The 14,026-nt window shown below is 47.6% G+C and overlaps 1 protein-coding gene across 4 annotated transcripts in view; it reads left to right on the top strand.

Annotated features, from left to right (window-relative positions):
• The first annotated feature begins 217 nt into the window (after positions 1 to 217).
• The window catches only part of LMF1 (lipase maturation factor 1), a 158,809-nt gene continuing 145,000 nt past the window's right edge, over positions 218 to 14,026 (top strand). For 3 of the 4 annotated variants that reach the window (XR_013390725.1, XM_028706095.2, XM_077919200.1), the window contains exons 1-2: positions 218 to 433; positions 4,917 to 5,226. Coding sequence is in view for 3 of the 4 variants with exons in the window: in XM_028706095.2 (XP_028561928.2) it covers positions 256 to 433; positions 4,917 to 5,226 (488 nt within the window). In the remaining variant the exon portion in view is untranslated. Of the gene's footprint in view, positions 434 to 3,402; positions 3,549 to 4,916; positions 5,227 to 14,026 lie in introns of those variants that run through there. The other variant, XM_077919201.1, reaches the window with a different exon arrangement.

Here is a 14,026-nt window from a genome sequence, read left to right as displayed (position 1 = left end):
TAGGAATTCCCCCTTGAGTTCACTACTGCAGACTCCAGTCCTACGCGTGATCAGCTCGCCGCAAGAGCAAACGGGCGCCCGAAGTCAAGCTCCCCGGGCGCGAGTGCGAGCGAGCGAGCGCACCAGAGCGCGCGTGCGCCACTGCCCTCTCCAATGGCCGCGCGCTCCGTGGCGTCTCCAAAATACGCCGCCCGGGGATGCGGGCGCACGCGCTGTACCGCGCCAGGCCATGGGGCCCGCCCACTTCAGACAGGCATGGCTACGAGTAGGGAGGACCTGAGGCGGCGGCGAGGGGCTGGTGGGGAGGCGGTCGCAGCCGCCTCAGACCCCGGCGCGAAGGAGTCGCGCAGCCCCCCGGCTCCCTCCTCCTTGCGCCCTGGTACCTTTTGGCTAACGCGCCTGGTGCTGCTGCGCGCCACCGCCTTCATTTACTGTGAGTGCCTGCCTGGCAGGGGACGGGGAGGCAGAGATGGAGAAATCGGCGATGGGGCTTCCAAATCCTCCCCATCAATTCTCTATTTCCAGCAGACGATTTTTATTTGGTGGGGTGGGGATAGATAACAAGCATCTTTCTCTCCCGCTTTTTAATTTTTTTAAAAAAGAAACTGACAAGACTGCAAATCCTAACCTCCCACATACTCCATTGAATTCATTGGGACTTTCTTATAAATCAGGAAACCGGAAGGCGTCAGGCAAAACTCCCCCTCCTTCCCTGCAAATAAGAAAAATGATTGCAAAGGCTGTTGTTGTGGCTCACTCTGCACAGAAAAAAGCTGAAGGGAGAGTGATGCCTCCTGGGGCAATGAGTGCAAACAGATTGCTTTGTACTTGGCTTCTACTCTACCAGTTCAGCTTCCAAGTATTTTACAGTATTACTTTCCACAGAAATACTCATTTTCTGGATTCATAGTTTTTTAAAAAATCAGAATGCTAAAAATCAGTTCAGTTCTGTAGGTGTTTTGATTATCTCCTCCCTCTGTTTCCTGAATCTTCCAACATTCAGCTTCTTTAGATGTCTCTGAGTTCTAGTGTTACGAGAGAAGGAGAAAAACTTTTCACTGTCCACTTTCTCCACTTTCTATCTTGTGAAACGCCCTTAGATCTTTTGACGAAGGGTGGTATATAAAGCAAAGAAAGAAAGTAAGCATAATTTTCCAAATTTCTATCATGTCACCTCTTGCAATTCCAGCAAGCTCTGCTTTTGAGAATGGTCTTTAGGAATCTGGAATGAAGATGAATCGGGACACGGGGCAAGGACTTGGGGAAATAAGATTTGCACTGCAGGATTCAGTGTGATAGATTCAGGTGCCGTATGTGCCAAAGAGGAGATCTGTTGGGTCCGCTTGACTTGCCCACCCAGTCAAAGGAAGAAAAGAGCAGAGTGTAAAAACCCGCTATGTATCAATTGCACCCCTCTTGACTTGCACCCTGAAGATAGATTTGCTTTATGTTATAAATAATAAATGCACAGATATTGAAGGTTTCTTTAGGTTTCTAGCTTTGCAGAAGAAAGCTGCGGGTGTGTGCATTTCATAACTATTCTTTCAAGAGCCAAAGCTCACTGGTAGAACAGCTGCTTTGCATGCAGAAGGTCCTAGATTCAATTCCTGACATCTCTGGGTTTTGCTTGGAGAGACTCCCTGTCTGAAACCCTGGAGAGCCTATGCCAATCAGTGTAAGCCACAGGTAGGGAATCTTTTCAATGAATGGGCAAGAACCTGAGGCCCCACCACCCCAGCTTGTAACCTGGATAGATGGGAGTGGCCACCCACCTTCCACTCACCTGATGTCGTCTTGATGTCAGGTGACCAATTTTCCATTTGTAGGGTGGCTTGAGTTCAAGCCATGCTGCAAAAGAAGATCCTGGCCAGCCCAAGGCAGGGCTTGGAAGTCATCAACTAGCATTGCTTTCAGGTTCTCCTTCTGACAGGAATCACTCTTAGTGATACTTTGCATTTGGTTAAAGGTGCCAAGTTCAATCTTTGCTTTCTAAGGAACAGTTGGGAGAACATTTTAAGCCTCCCGGTTGTTCATTTGCAACCACATATTGACATGAGGACACCAGAAGAGCTTCCTGGAGCAGGGAAATGGCCCAGCTAGTCAAGCATCCTGTTCTCACAGTGGCCAACTGGATGCCCATTATGGGAAGACTCCATGCAGGACTTGAGAGTGAGAGCCCTCTACCCATCTGTGGTTTCCAGCGTCTCGTATTCAGAAGCATTACTGCCCCAACTGTGGAGGCAGCACATAACCATCATGGCTAGTAGCCAGCGATAGCCTTACCCTGCTCCTTGAATTTGCCCAATCCTCTTTTAAGTTGGTGGCCATCACTGCCTCTTGGGGGAGCGAGTGCCATATTTTAACCATGTGCTGCATGTAGATGTCAGATGTAGTGTGGGGCTTGGATAAAATAGCCTGGCTGGCCAAATTAGGACCCTGGTCTGGGTTAATTAGGCCTGATACTTCCCCATTGCTTGTGTACGGACCTCAGTGGACTATTGGCCTTTCCCTTTATAAGGCATCTTTCCTTCGTGGTTCACTACTGCATGTGGTCAGCACTTTTAACTGATTTTAAGAAAATTGATTGCTTTTTTGTATTTGTTATTGCTTTTTTGTAAGAGGTTTGGGTGGGAATGGGGAGAAGCAGATGTGTCTCGAACGTTTTGCATTTCACGTCTTTTCATCCTTATCGAGCATGAATATCGGGATTATTTCTTCCTCAAACCATGACAATCTTTGGGTGGGGCGAGCAACACAAAAGGCTGGAGCTAGATCAGCAGACCTAACAAGTCTAGATGGTTGAGACTCTGTGCCTGTTGGGTTGTTCTTATTATTACCACTAATGTATTAACTGCCTTCTAAACCACAGTGTCAAGGCGATTTACGCGTAAGATAACTGAAAATAGCTAAAAACACAGAAACAAGAAATACGTCTAAAACTGGACCCAATTCCTAACAAGTGGAAACTTGTGGTAGAGACCCGTTTGTCCAGATTGGGGTACACCATTGGAACAATGTTTTCAACTGTTTCTGGAAAGTGCAGGTAGTGGGCAACTGTACATAGACGGATGGTCTGACTCTGAATAAGGCATCTTCCTATCTACGACCTCATCCCATGTAATGCACAGAAAATAGCTTTAAAACAATATGAAAATGAACAGCTTCTACTGCGTTCCGCTAGATTTCCAGAAGTGCCTTTTACGTTGTGTGAAAGCTTAAATATAATATGGAAATTAGCAGTTAGGGAAAATGTCAAATGGACTGCTGTGTAAATGCAGCCCAACTGAGCTTCTTGCCATTGTGAACGTGTCAGGCCTCTATTTCAGGGGCCTCTTTGTGGCCTCATGTGTGCTGCTTCTAGATGTTTCCGTTATGTCCAACCTGCATGTAAATAACAGTGTACACTCTCCGTTTTATTTCCGTTTTTGCCAGGGTGTATCTTATTCCTCATTTGCTCTTCCTTTGTTTATCTTTGCTCTCAAGCCAGGAGTGTAATTTGTACTTCTAGGAGCTGATGAGCGGTTGGATGGCAGGCCAGCAATTTTGAGGTAAATTTTGATTAGCACTTGAGGAAAAACTCCTTGGCCAATTGCAGTGTTAATCAAGGTAAATTAGGTTGTGGAGGGTTCCCCACTCCTCACCGACCCTCACCCTGGAAGGAAGCGAAAAAATATTTTTAACCAGAGGTGGATATATTAAACTGTGGGGGAAGCTTCATGAAGGCCACAGGCTTGATTTGGATTTCTTTATGTGTCTTAACTATCATTTACGACTGCTTTGGTGTGATGGTGGAATGTTATACTGTAGTATAGCCTACCAGACACCTGCTTACCTAGCTGCCTGTGGTGGGTAAGTGTCGCCTCCAGGTGACCAAGCAAACAAATTGAACAAAAAAGGGTGGTTTTGGTTCCCTCTCTATCCCCCCCCCTCCCGTATATTATTTAGGCATATGTTGGCTGGCAAGCAAATGTAACCTGGTTACATTTGTTTGTTTATTTATTTATTTTTAAAATTTATTAACAATTTCAACGTAACAAAATATAAAAACATATTATAATCATTCTTTCCCCCCCCCATTTCCCCACCTCCCCATCAAACCCTCCCCCCCACCCCGAGATTTCCCTCAGCTCCTCTCTCTGATTTATACAATTTTACAGTATGCAGAGAATAACATGTACATTTGTTTATTTAGATGATTTATATATATACGCCGTCCTTTACATAAGCCACAGGGTGGTTTATAGTAAAAGTAAATAAGATGAGAAGAATACACGCAATCTGTAAAAAGATACAAGCCTTAAGAGTAACAGCAACTCATAAGGTAGCCCTGTTTTGGGCAGCCCTGTTTCGGGAAGCTTTTAATGTTTGATGTATTATAGTATTTTAATATTCTTTTGGAAGCCGCCCAGAGTGGCTGGGGAAGCCCAGCCAGATGGGCGGGGTATAAATAATAAATTATTATTATTATTATTATAGCAAATCAGTAGGTAGCAAATTACTAAAAGAGGCAGCAAATGCTCTAAGCAAGCAAGCTGGAATTTACTCCCACAAGAGGCAATGATGGCCATCAACATGGATGGCTTTAAAATAGGATTGGACAAATTCATGGAGGACGATAAGGCTATCAATGATTACTACCCCTGATGGCTTATGTTCTGCCTTCACTGTTGCAGGCAGGAATGCTTCCAAATACCAGTTGCTGAAAACTGCAGGAGGGGAGAGTGCTGTGGCACTCAGGTCCAGCTTGTGGGCTTCTCATTGGGCCACCTGGTTGACTACTTTGAGAACAGGATGCTGGACTAGATGGGTCACTGGCCCGATACAGCAGCCTCTTCTTTCTCCTACAATAATTCTGCTTTGCTTGGACTGTTGTGTCTCCACTAACGCGCCTTTCCCCTCACCTTTTTTCTTTGCAGTTGTAGCTTTTTTGGTGGCTAAGCATCAAAACAAGGCCCTGATTGGAGACCAGGGACTCCTCCCTTGCAAGTTGTACCTGGAGAGTGTCAAGCGCTATTTCAAGGGGAAGATAAACTTGGACGCCTTAAGCTATGCCCCGACTTTAATTTGGTTTTTGGATTGGTCCAGCATGGACAGTGTCCTGGATGCCTTTGCTGTGGCTGGCCTGGGGATATCATCTTTTGTCCTGGTCACCGGCTGCGCCAACGTGATCCTCATGGCTTCCCTGTGGGCTCTCTACCTCTCCTTAATTAACGTGGGACAGGTCTGGTAAGTTGGTTGGTACATCTTCTCTGTTATACTTGTTGCTTGACATTCTGGGGACCCTCAAGTTATTAAGATGATGATGTAGAAATAATGAAACATCTCATAGGCTCCCCACCCCTACCCCCAACTTCATGCCCTCCAGATGTTTTGGACTATAACTCATATTTGTAGGAATGTCCCATTCCTTTGATGTAGAATGGTTAAGAAACGTTTTAAATAAATAACGATTCTCCATGCCTCTATGCCAGAATCCTGTCCAATGAATCTGTCTACTAGGAATAGGTAAGAAATCTAAGATAGCCGGGGTGTGTATGTGGAATTTGATTTCTGGGTTATGACAGTTTGGGGTTGGCACTCCGATTGCCTTGGAAACAACACGAGTGATGGGATGATACCTTCATTCTCTCCCCAGATCCATCTTGAGGAAGAAGGCTGGGGCTCATCATGCCATTTTGTTTCTACGCCCAAAGCAAGATGTTCAAAGCCCTAAATGACATAGGCCCCAAATACCTGCCTCTTTCCCTACAGACCCTCCTAGGTGTTAAGATCAGCAGTGGGGGCCCTCTTGGTAGTTCCACCTCTCTCAGATGTTCAGTGAGTGGCAGCCCAGGAGAGGGCCTTCTCTGTGCCTGCCCCGAAGTTGTGGAATTCGTTCCCCACTTGCCTGGCTTCTTCACTGTATAGCCTTTGATGAATGCTGAAGATTCATCACTTTCTCCTGACCCTTGGCACCTGAGATATGTGTCTTCAGAGTTCTCCCTATTCCTGTGGTTGTGGGCTGTTTTAAGTGTTTTTAATTCTGAATTTTTAATTGTTGGGACCAGCTGGTGAAGGGCAGGCAATAAATATAACAACAACAAGAAGTAATAATTCCTGTACTACAGGCATTTGGATCTTTTCCAACTCTACAATTCTCTGATTCTTTGGATAACAATGCCTTAGAGGGGATGGGACCCTCACTGTGGTGAGCACAACAAATGGATTTAGGGAACCTTGCTGAAGAAACTCCAGGGTTCCTTTGCTCCAGTTGTCCAGAGGGCTGTGGGACTTGATTGATAGCAGGATCATGCTCAACTTGCTGAGCCTTCCTTAATGGGCACAGAAACTTGGCTCCCTTGGGAGGCCACATGGTGCCTCTTGGGAATGTTGACTTTTCTGGCTCTTTGCTGGAGCAGGACTGTGGCTTTGAAGGAACCACGTGTGATATTTGAGGCTGGATTGTTATTTGGGGTTACTGATTCCCTGTGTGTGTGTGTGTGTGTGTGTGTGTGCGCAAAACATATGAAGTTGGATTCAGCTCCCTCACTGGATAATTTATGGCAAACGGTAGCTTTTGTCGAGAACCACATAACAATTTGATCAAGGAGGACGAGGTTAAGGGGAGTGGGACTAGGTGTTGCCCCCCATTCATCTCAATTTTAGTGGCAGTATAAATTATGGTGAAATATGAAATGGAGTTAATGTTGTAAAGAGGGGTGGGATAGTTTTAAAAAGTGGGTTGTTGACTGTTGAAAATTCTTCTGCTTCCCTCCTGCCCCATTCAGACTTCCCTGAATGTCATTATTCTTGCATATATACTGTGACATTCAGTTGCTTAGATGTATCTTTGTGGGGTATTAAAATAATAATTAATAAATGGAGCTTGGGGTACGAAGTGGTGTGGATTTATTTGTTTAATATACCGCACCAGTTGAAAAAATGTAACTCAGTACACTGTTCTAAGAGTGGAAACAGAACACAGTCAACATGGTTAGTATCCATTGATAGCCTACTCTTCTTCCACGAATTTGCCCGATCATGTTTTAAAGACATCCAAGTTGATGGCTGTCACTCCTGTGAGAGTGATTTCCATACTTTAACTGTCTGCTATTTAACTTTCCTGCTGGAGAGGGTAGTTTTCAGTTATCCTCCACAGAAGCCAGACTAGCTGAGATTTCTGCCGTACTTCTTGCACGTTCCATTCCTTGCCCATCATGGCTTCTGGGCTGGAGCATCATGTTGAACCTGGGTCTGTTTGGACCAGTCTCTGCTAACCGTGGCCAATTTTGGGTGCCGTGTTGCCCTTTGCCAACCTGGTGCCCTCCAGTTGCTTTGGAGTACAAGTCCCATCATCCCCAGCCAACGTGGCTGTATAATTGTGGGTTCATGGGAGCATGGCGGTGCTGGGCTGCAAAGCATTTCACATGCAAGTTGGCAATTTATTCAAAATGGGAGGCAGTAGTTTGGTATGCTCCATGGTGCCCTTGGAGGCCTAGAACCTCCCTCTTAGGGCCTTGTTGTAGACTTTGGTGTGGTCTTGAATGCTCCATGCTCTAGAAGCTCTGGTCTACCTTTCTGAACACACCTATTTGCAGAAGGAGGCTGATTCTGGATATGAACCGGCAGCCAATGCAGCAGTTTTGAAATGGCTACTGTTTGTTGTACCAAGTTTAGAATACGTCTTGAAGGACAGACCCATCTAGACCCCATTGCAGTAATCCAATACGGAAGTTACCAGTATCCACTGAAGGCCTTCCTTTTCCAACAAGACTTTTAAGTGGAGATCTTTTGAAAATCCTAGTCTGTATCTACATTGACTTAGAAATTTGTATTTACTTTTCGTTTAAATCTATTTGGGATGTTTTACGGAAAGAAATTCATAACATAAATAAAAGGACCCCCAGTTTTCCTTCTGTGCCTCTGAGATGCCCGGATGCCAGAGAGAAAGGAGCACAGGAGCTGTCCAGTGCGTGGCAGAGTGAGGCAGTGGGCAAGCTATATGCGACTCAGGACCCTCCACCAATGTGGGTTTATCCCTATCCCTCATTGGGCTTCCTTTTCCAGGCCAACCTCTGGTTTGATACTGATACATGGAATTTGGAAGCAAGAAAGATTTTCATGCGGGAGCATCCAAAAGGATATTTTTTCTTTGGCACCCGGTTGGTGCACCTGGATATCCTGAGCCCTTTTTGTTTTCTAGCATCTGGTGAGTGGAGACAAAGTCTTGAGTTACATGAGTGGCCGGTGTGAGGTTTCTGATGGGAAGCCAGTTCAAAGGTAGATAAGCTGATGGGTTATTTTTTTCTCTCTTTTTTTTGAAGAGCAATGCAGTTTCCCCTCTTCTGTTTTTTCCCTGCCAGCAAGGGCCAATTTATTCTTTTAAAGTCCCTTCTTATTTTAATTTTTGAAGCATTTATCTATTTGTTTTGGGTCAGAAGCTTCAGATACCAGGCGCTGTTGACTTGAGTGTGACTCTTTTCAACTCCAGTCCAGCTGGCTGAGACGCAGGACGGAAAGGAAGCTTCAGCAGAGGGACTGCCCCCTTTTCTTTTCTTCCTTTTTTGCAGCCTAAATCAGTGAAGGTTTCGGCTACGTGCCTGTTGATGTACCCTAAGGGGCCAGGCCTCTCCAGTTTTATAGCAGAGCGAGCAAAAAACATCTATGCTTGAGGATAAATGTGGTTCGACATTTCTACCTTTTTGAGGAACTCCCTTGGGTCCACCTAGCTCAGTATTGTCTATACTTGTGGTTCCCAATTTGTGGTCCATGGACCCCGGAGGGTCCACATAACCCACTCAGGGTTTTGCGGCACATACCTGTCAACTGTCTGGGACATCCCATTTTGGGTTGCTGTGCTCTCGTGTGGGAACACTGCCTGGAAGACGCATGTCTCAGTCTAGAGCTGGGACATGTTGGGGGGGGGTATGGTGGCACCGTTCCCATAACAAAACCTACAGCCGACATATCAACATTTTCAAAAGCAGGGGGTCCCTATCTTGGCTTTTGAAAAACAGAGGGTCTGTAGTACTTAGCTAATGGGGAACTACTGGTCTACACTGATTGTCAACAGCTTTCCAGGATTTCAGACAAAAATCTCTCTTAGTCCTACCTGGAGTTGCCATCAGGGCTTGAACTCGGGACTGTCTGTACCCAAAGCAGATGCTCTATGTTGAGCTGCAGCCTTTCCCCCTTTTCTGCAGAGAACTCGCCACATCTTCCTTGTGCTTTCCAGAGGATCTGGGTTGTGTGTGTGCCTGGAATTGACTTGCTCAAACTTGCGCCCAGAGTGGCTGGGGCAACCCAGTCAGATGGGCGGCATAACAACAACAACAACTGGTTCCAGGGTATAGGTTGAGGGCACACAAGGCCACCCCCTTTGCCTGAAGCTAAGCAGGTCTGGGTCTAGTCAGTACCTGGAACCACATGTCCATAATGTATTTATCAATACTGTATTGTGTGCGCCACTTTGGGTTCCAGAGGGAGGAAGGACAAGATACTGTCTCCTACAAGAGGCAGTGGTGTCTACCAGCTTGCATGGCTTTTAGAGAAATTCACGGAGGAGAAGGCTATCAGCGGCTACTCACCCGATGGCTACGTTTTTACCTCCACTGTTGGAGGCAGTCATGTTTCTGAAAAACCAGTTGCTGGAAACTGCAGGCAGGGAGAGGGCTCTTGTTCCCAGGTCCCTCTTGTGGGCTTCCCACTGGGGCATCTGGTTGGCCACTGTAAGAAGTGGATGCTGGGCTAGATGGGCCACACTGCCTTCTTGTTATGTTCTTAAAGGTAAAGGGACCCCTGACCATTAGGTCCAGTCGTGACCGACTCTGGGGTTGCGGCGCTCATCTCGCTTTATTGGCCGAGGGAGCTGGCGCACAGCCTCCGGGTCATGTGGCCAGCATGACTAAGCCGCTTCTGGCGAACCAGAGCAGTGCACAGAAACGCCGTTTACCTTCCCGCCGGAGCGGTACCTATTTATCTACTTGTACTTTGACGTCCTTTCGAACTGCTAGGTTGGCAGGAGTTGGGACTCAGCAACAGGAGCTCACCCCGTCGTGGGGATTCGAACCGCGACCACCTGATTGGCAAGTCCTAGGCTCTGTGGTTTAACCTACAGTGCTACCCACATCCCTCCCACAATAATTCTGCTGTGCTTGGACAGATGGGTCTCCAATAACATGTCTCCTCCGAATCTTTTGTTTTCTGCGCAGTTGTGACTTTTTGGGTGGCTACTAGTCATGATGGCTATGTACTGTACTCCCTGCGCCGGAGGTGGCCGAATACCAGCTGCTGGGAAATTGCTGCAAGGAGGGGGAGTTCTTTTACTTTCAGGCTTCATATAGGCAGCTGGCTCTTCACGGTGGGAATAGGATGCTCAACTAGGTGGGCCTTTGTTCCAACCCAGCAGGGTTCTTATGCTCTTATGCTTGCGGCCTGCAGCTTTTCCTATGGGTGGTGTAAGGCTAGATTGACTTCCTCCAGCCTGCTTTGTTCCACTCCATAACTTCCTGGCTTTTCCTATTTGAAGGGAAGACACGTTGGTGGTTTCTCCTATGAGAAGCAACCTATGATCGGATTAGGATTGCTTTAACAAAGCTTGGGGGATTTGGAATTGAAGCCAAGGCAGGAATTCAAAACATCTTGTGGAGCTGGGGGAAGGTTGCTCTGTTGTTTTAGGATTTCCTGGTAATGAGCTATGTTCATGGAGTGTACAGTGAACTTTGGAAGAAGTACCTGTTTGGATATATTGGTTGCGGAAACTTGGCATCAACAGATAATCTGTATGTATTGATCTTTGTTTTTGTCATTAATCCATGTGTGTTTAGGTCTTTATATTTATGTGTGTGTGTGTGTGTATATACAAACACACACACACACACACACACACACATGCATGTACGTGTGCATACACACCAAATCTGAAAGCTGTTTACAGTACAAAATCAAAACTCTAAAACATTTTGGAAAACAGAATATGTATGCACATATACAAAATGCTGGATTGCTGAGCAGTACTATCCAGAATGAACAGGGGGGAAAAGTGAAGTTCTCAGCAAGTACAGTGGTACCTCGGGTTAAGTACTTAATTCGTTCTGGAGGTCCTTACTTAACCTGAAACTGTTCTTAACCTGAAGTACCACTTTAGCTAATGGGGCCTCCTGCTGCTGCCGGAGCACGATTTCTGTTCTCATCCTGAAGCAAAGTTCTTAACCTGAAGTACTATTTCTGGGTTAGCCGAGTCTGTAACCTGAAGCGTATGTAACCTGAAGCATATGTAACCCGAGGTACCACTGTATCTAAAAGATGCTGTGGTTGGTGTCTGCTGGATAACATGGAGAGCGGAATAAACATTTTAATACTTCCATGTTTTGGATTGCAGTCAAAATTTCAATAACCCAGTTTGTGCAATCTGCTAGTCCTCATTGTGCACCTCACTGCAACTGGACGGTTGCAGTGGCTGCTGGCTTCATCCTGATCTCTGGTACTGCATTTGGTATGTATTTGGTTTTGTTTTAAAAAAAATCTGGATTCTGTCAGTCATTCTGGTTGAATTCTTGTGCCTGTGAGATTGTTATTATTATGTATTTCTTTATACCCGAACGTTTTCCCTGATGGGACTCAAGGCGGCTTGCATATAAAAAAAATGAGAACTGCTAAAAACATAGAAAAAACAATAATTAAAAAAAAAAAACTATATACATGTATAAAATCTGTTAAAACCATACAAATAAGTATAATAAAAACAACATGGCACCAGCCCTTTCATTAAAATCAGTCCTATCCCAAAAGCCTGTGGGAACAAAAAAGTCTTTACCTGCTGACAGATGTGGACAAGGAGGGAGCCAGTCTGACTTCTCTAGGGTGGAAGTTCCAAAGTCTGGGAGAAGCCACCAAGATTCTGATTTAGTCCTCCTAGTCTGATGTCGAGTTGAGAACAGACATTGGTCTTGTCTTGCTCATGAGGAGGACACCCCCCCCCCCCGTTGTACTGTGGATTTAAAGTGATACCATCAATTCTGTGAATTTGAAGTGATACCATCAATTATCTGATTTTACATCTTTGGAAGTCAGTTGCTCAGGCTTTCATGCTCACATCCATCTGGACCTGGGTTAGTAGCACTGAAATCAGAAGAATAACATACAATTTGCATGATGAGCCTTTTCCAGATAATGTAAACATAGACATCGAATCAACATCCTAGATACCATAGCTGGTGTCATATAGTGGACGAAAGTGTGATCTGTGGTTCAAGAGATCCCCAGTTCAATCTTGCCTTAGCCATGAACTCACCTTGCAATCCACTGCTTTCTCAGTCACCTACCCTGCTCCAATATGTGATAACTAGCTTCATCTGGATCCAACATATGGGGTTGCATCCAACTAAGTTCTCGTTAGAGGAGACCCACTGAAATTAATGAACCTATCTATGTTAGTCATTCCCATCAATTTCAATAGATCTGCTCCATGGAGAACGTAGCTGAATGCCACCCTTAGGCCAAGATCCAATGCTGGGTCTACTTAGAAGAGACCCTTGGAAGAAGAAAAATGGACACAACAAGCTGAGGTCCAATAATTTCAACAGGTCTACTCTGAGAAGGCTGGATACAACTCTTAATATTTAGGCAGTGCCTTTTGACTAGCTGACATCCTTCATTTATATTAATTCTGTAATCCTTCCAACAGTCTTGTAAAATTACCGTATTTTTCGCACCATAGGACGCACTTTTTCCCTCCTAAAAAGCAAGGGAAAATGTGTGTGCGTCCTATGGAGCGAATGCAGGCTTTCGCTGAAGCCTGGAGAGTGAGAGGGGTCGGTGCGCACCGACCCCTCTCGCTCTCCAGGCTTCAGGAAGCTATCCGCTAGCAGTGGGAGACCCAGCTCTCCCACCGCTAGCGGAGCGCTGCATTAATCCCGAAGCTTGGGGAGTGCGGAGCTCAGCGCGCCCAGAGCTTCTGGGTGCCGGCAAGGTCTCCGCTAGCCCTGGGAGAGCCTCGCGACGTCGCGCGGCTCTCCCAGGGCTAGCGGACCACTGCGCTAATCCAGAAGCTTGGGGCGTGCGGAGCTCAGCGCGCCACAAGCTTCTGGGTGCCGGCAAGGTCTCCGCTAGCCCTGGGAGAGCCGCGCGACTTTGCGCAGCTCTCCCAGGGCTAGCGGACCGCTGCGCTAATCCCGAAGCTTGGGGATTAGCGCTCCGCTAGCCGTGTCTAGGCTGCGGATAGCAGCCTGCTTCCCGGAGCGTCGGGCGCCCTGAAAGCAGAGCTCCCGGCGCTTCGGGAACACATCCGCAGCGTGGGGACCCTTGCAGGAGTTCCCCACAAGGCTCCCCACGCTGCGGATAGCAGCCTGCCGCCCGGCGGGTGGGGCGCCCTGAAGCAGAGCGCCCCTCGCGCCAGGCATACATCCGCAGCTTGGGGAGCCCTGCAGCAGTTCCCCGCAAGGCTCCCCAAGCTGCGGATAGCAGCCTGCTTCCCGGAGCGTCGGGCGCCCTGAAAGCAGAGCGCCCGGCGCTTCGGGAACACATCCGCTTCGGGAACACCCCACGCTGCGGATAGCAGCCTACCGCCCGGCGCGAGGGGCGCCCTGAAGCAGAGCGCCCCTCGCGCCAGGCATACATCCGCAGCGTGGAGAGCCCTGCAGCAGTTCCCCGCAAGGCTCCCCAAGCTGCGGATAGCAGCCTGCTTCCCGGAGCGTCGGGCGCCCTGAAAGCAGAGCGCCCGGCGCTTCGGGAACACATCCGCTGCATGGAGAGCCTTGCAGGAGTTCCCCGCAAGGCTCCCCACGCTGCGGATAGCAGCTTGCCGCCCGGCGCGAGGGGCGCCCTGAAGCAGAGCGCCCCTCGCGCCAGGCATACATCCGCAGCGTGGGGAGCCCTGCAGCAGTTCCCCGCAAGGCTCCCCAAGCTGCGGATAGCAGCCTGCCGCCCGGCGGGTGGGGCACCCTGAAGCAGAGCGCCCCGCGCGCTAGGCAGACATCAGCCAGCCCCACAAGCTCGGGGGACAGCAGGGAGGCGCAGCGCCACTATCCCGCTGTTCCTCAACCTGGTT

This window comes from Podarcis muralis, chromosome 14 (genome assembly GCF_964188315.1).
Source record: "Podarcis muralis chromosome 14, rPodMur119.hap1.1, whole genome shotgun sequence".
NCBI lineage: Eukaryota > Metazoa > Chordata > Lepidosauria > Squamata > Lacertidae > Podarcis > Podarcis muralis.
The sequence above is the reverse complement of the archived record's forward strand: the minus strand, read 5'-3'. Positions and strand labels throughout refer to the sequence as shown.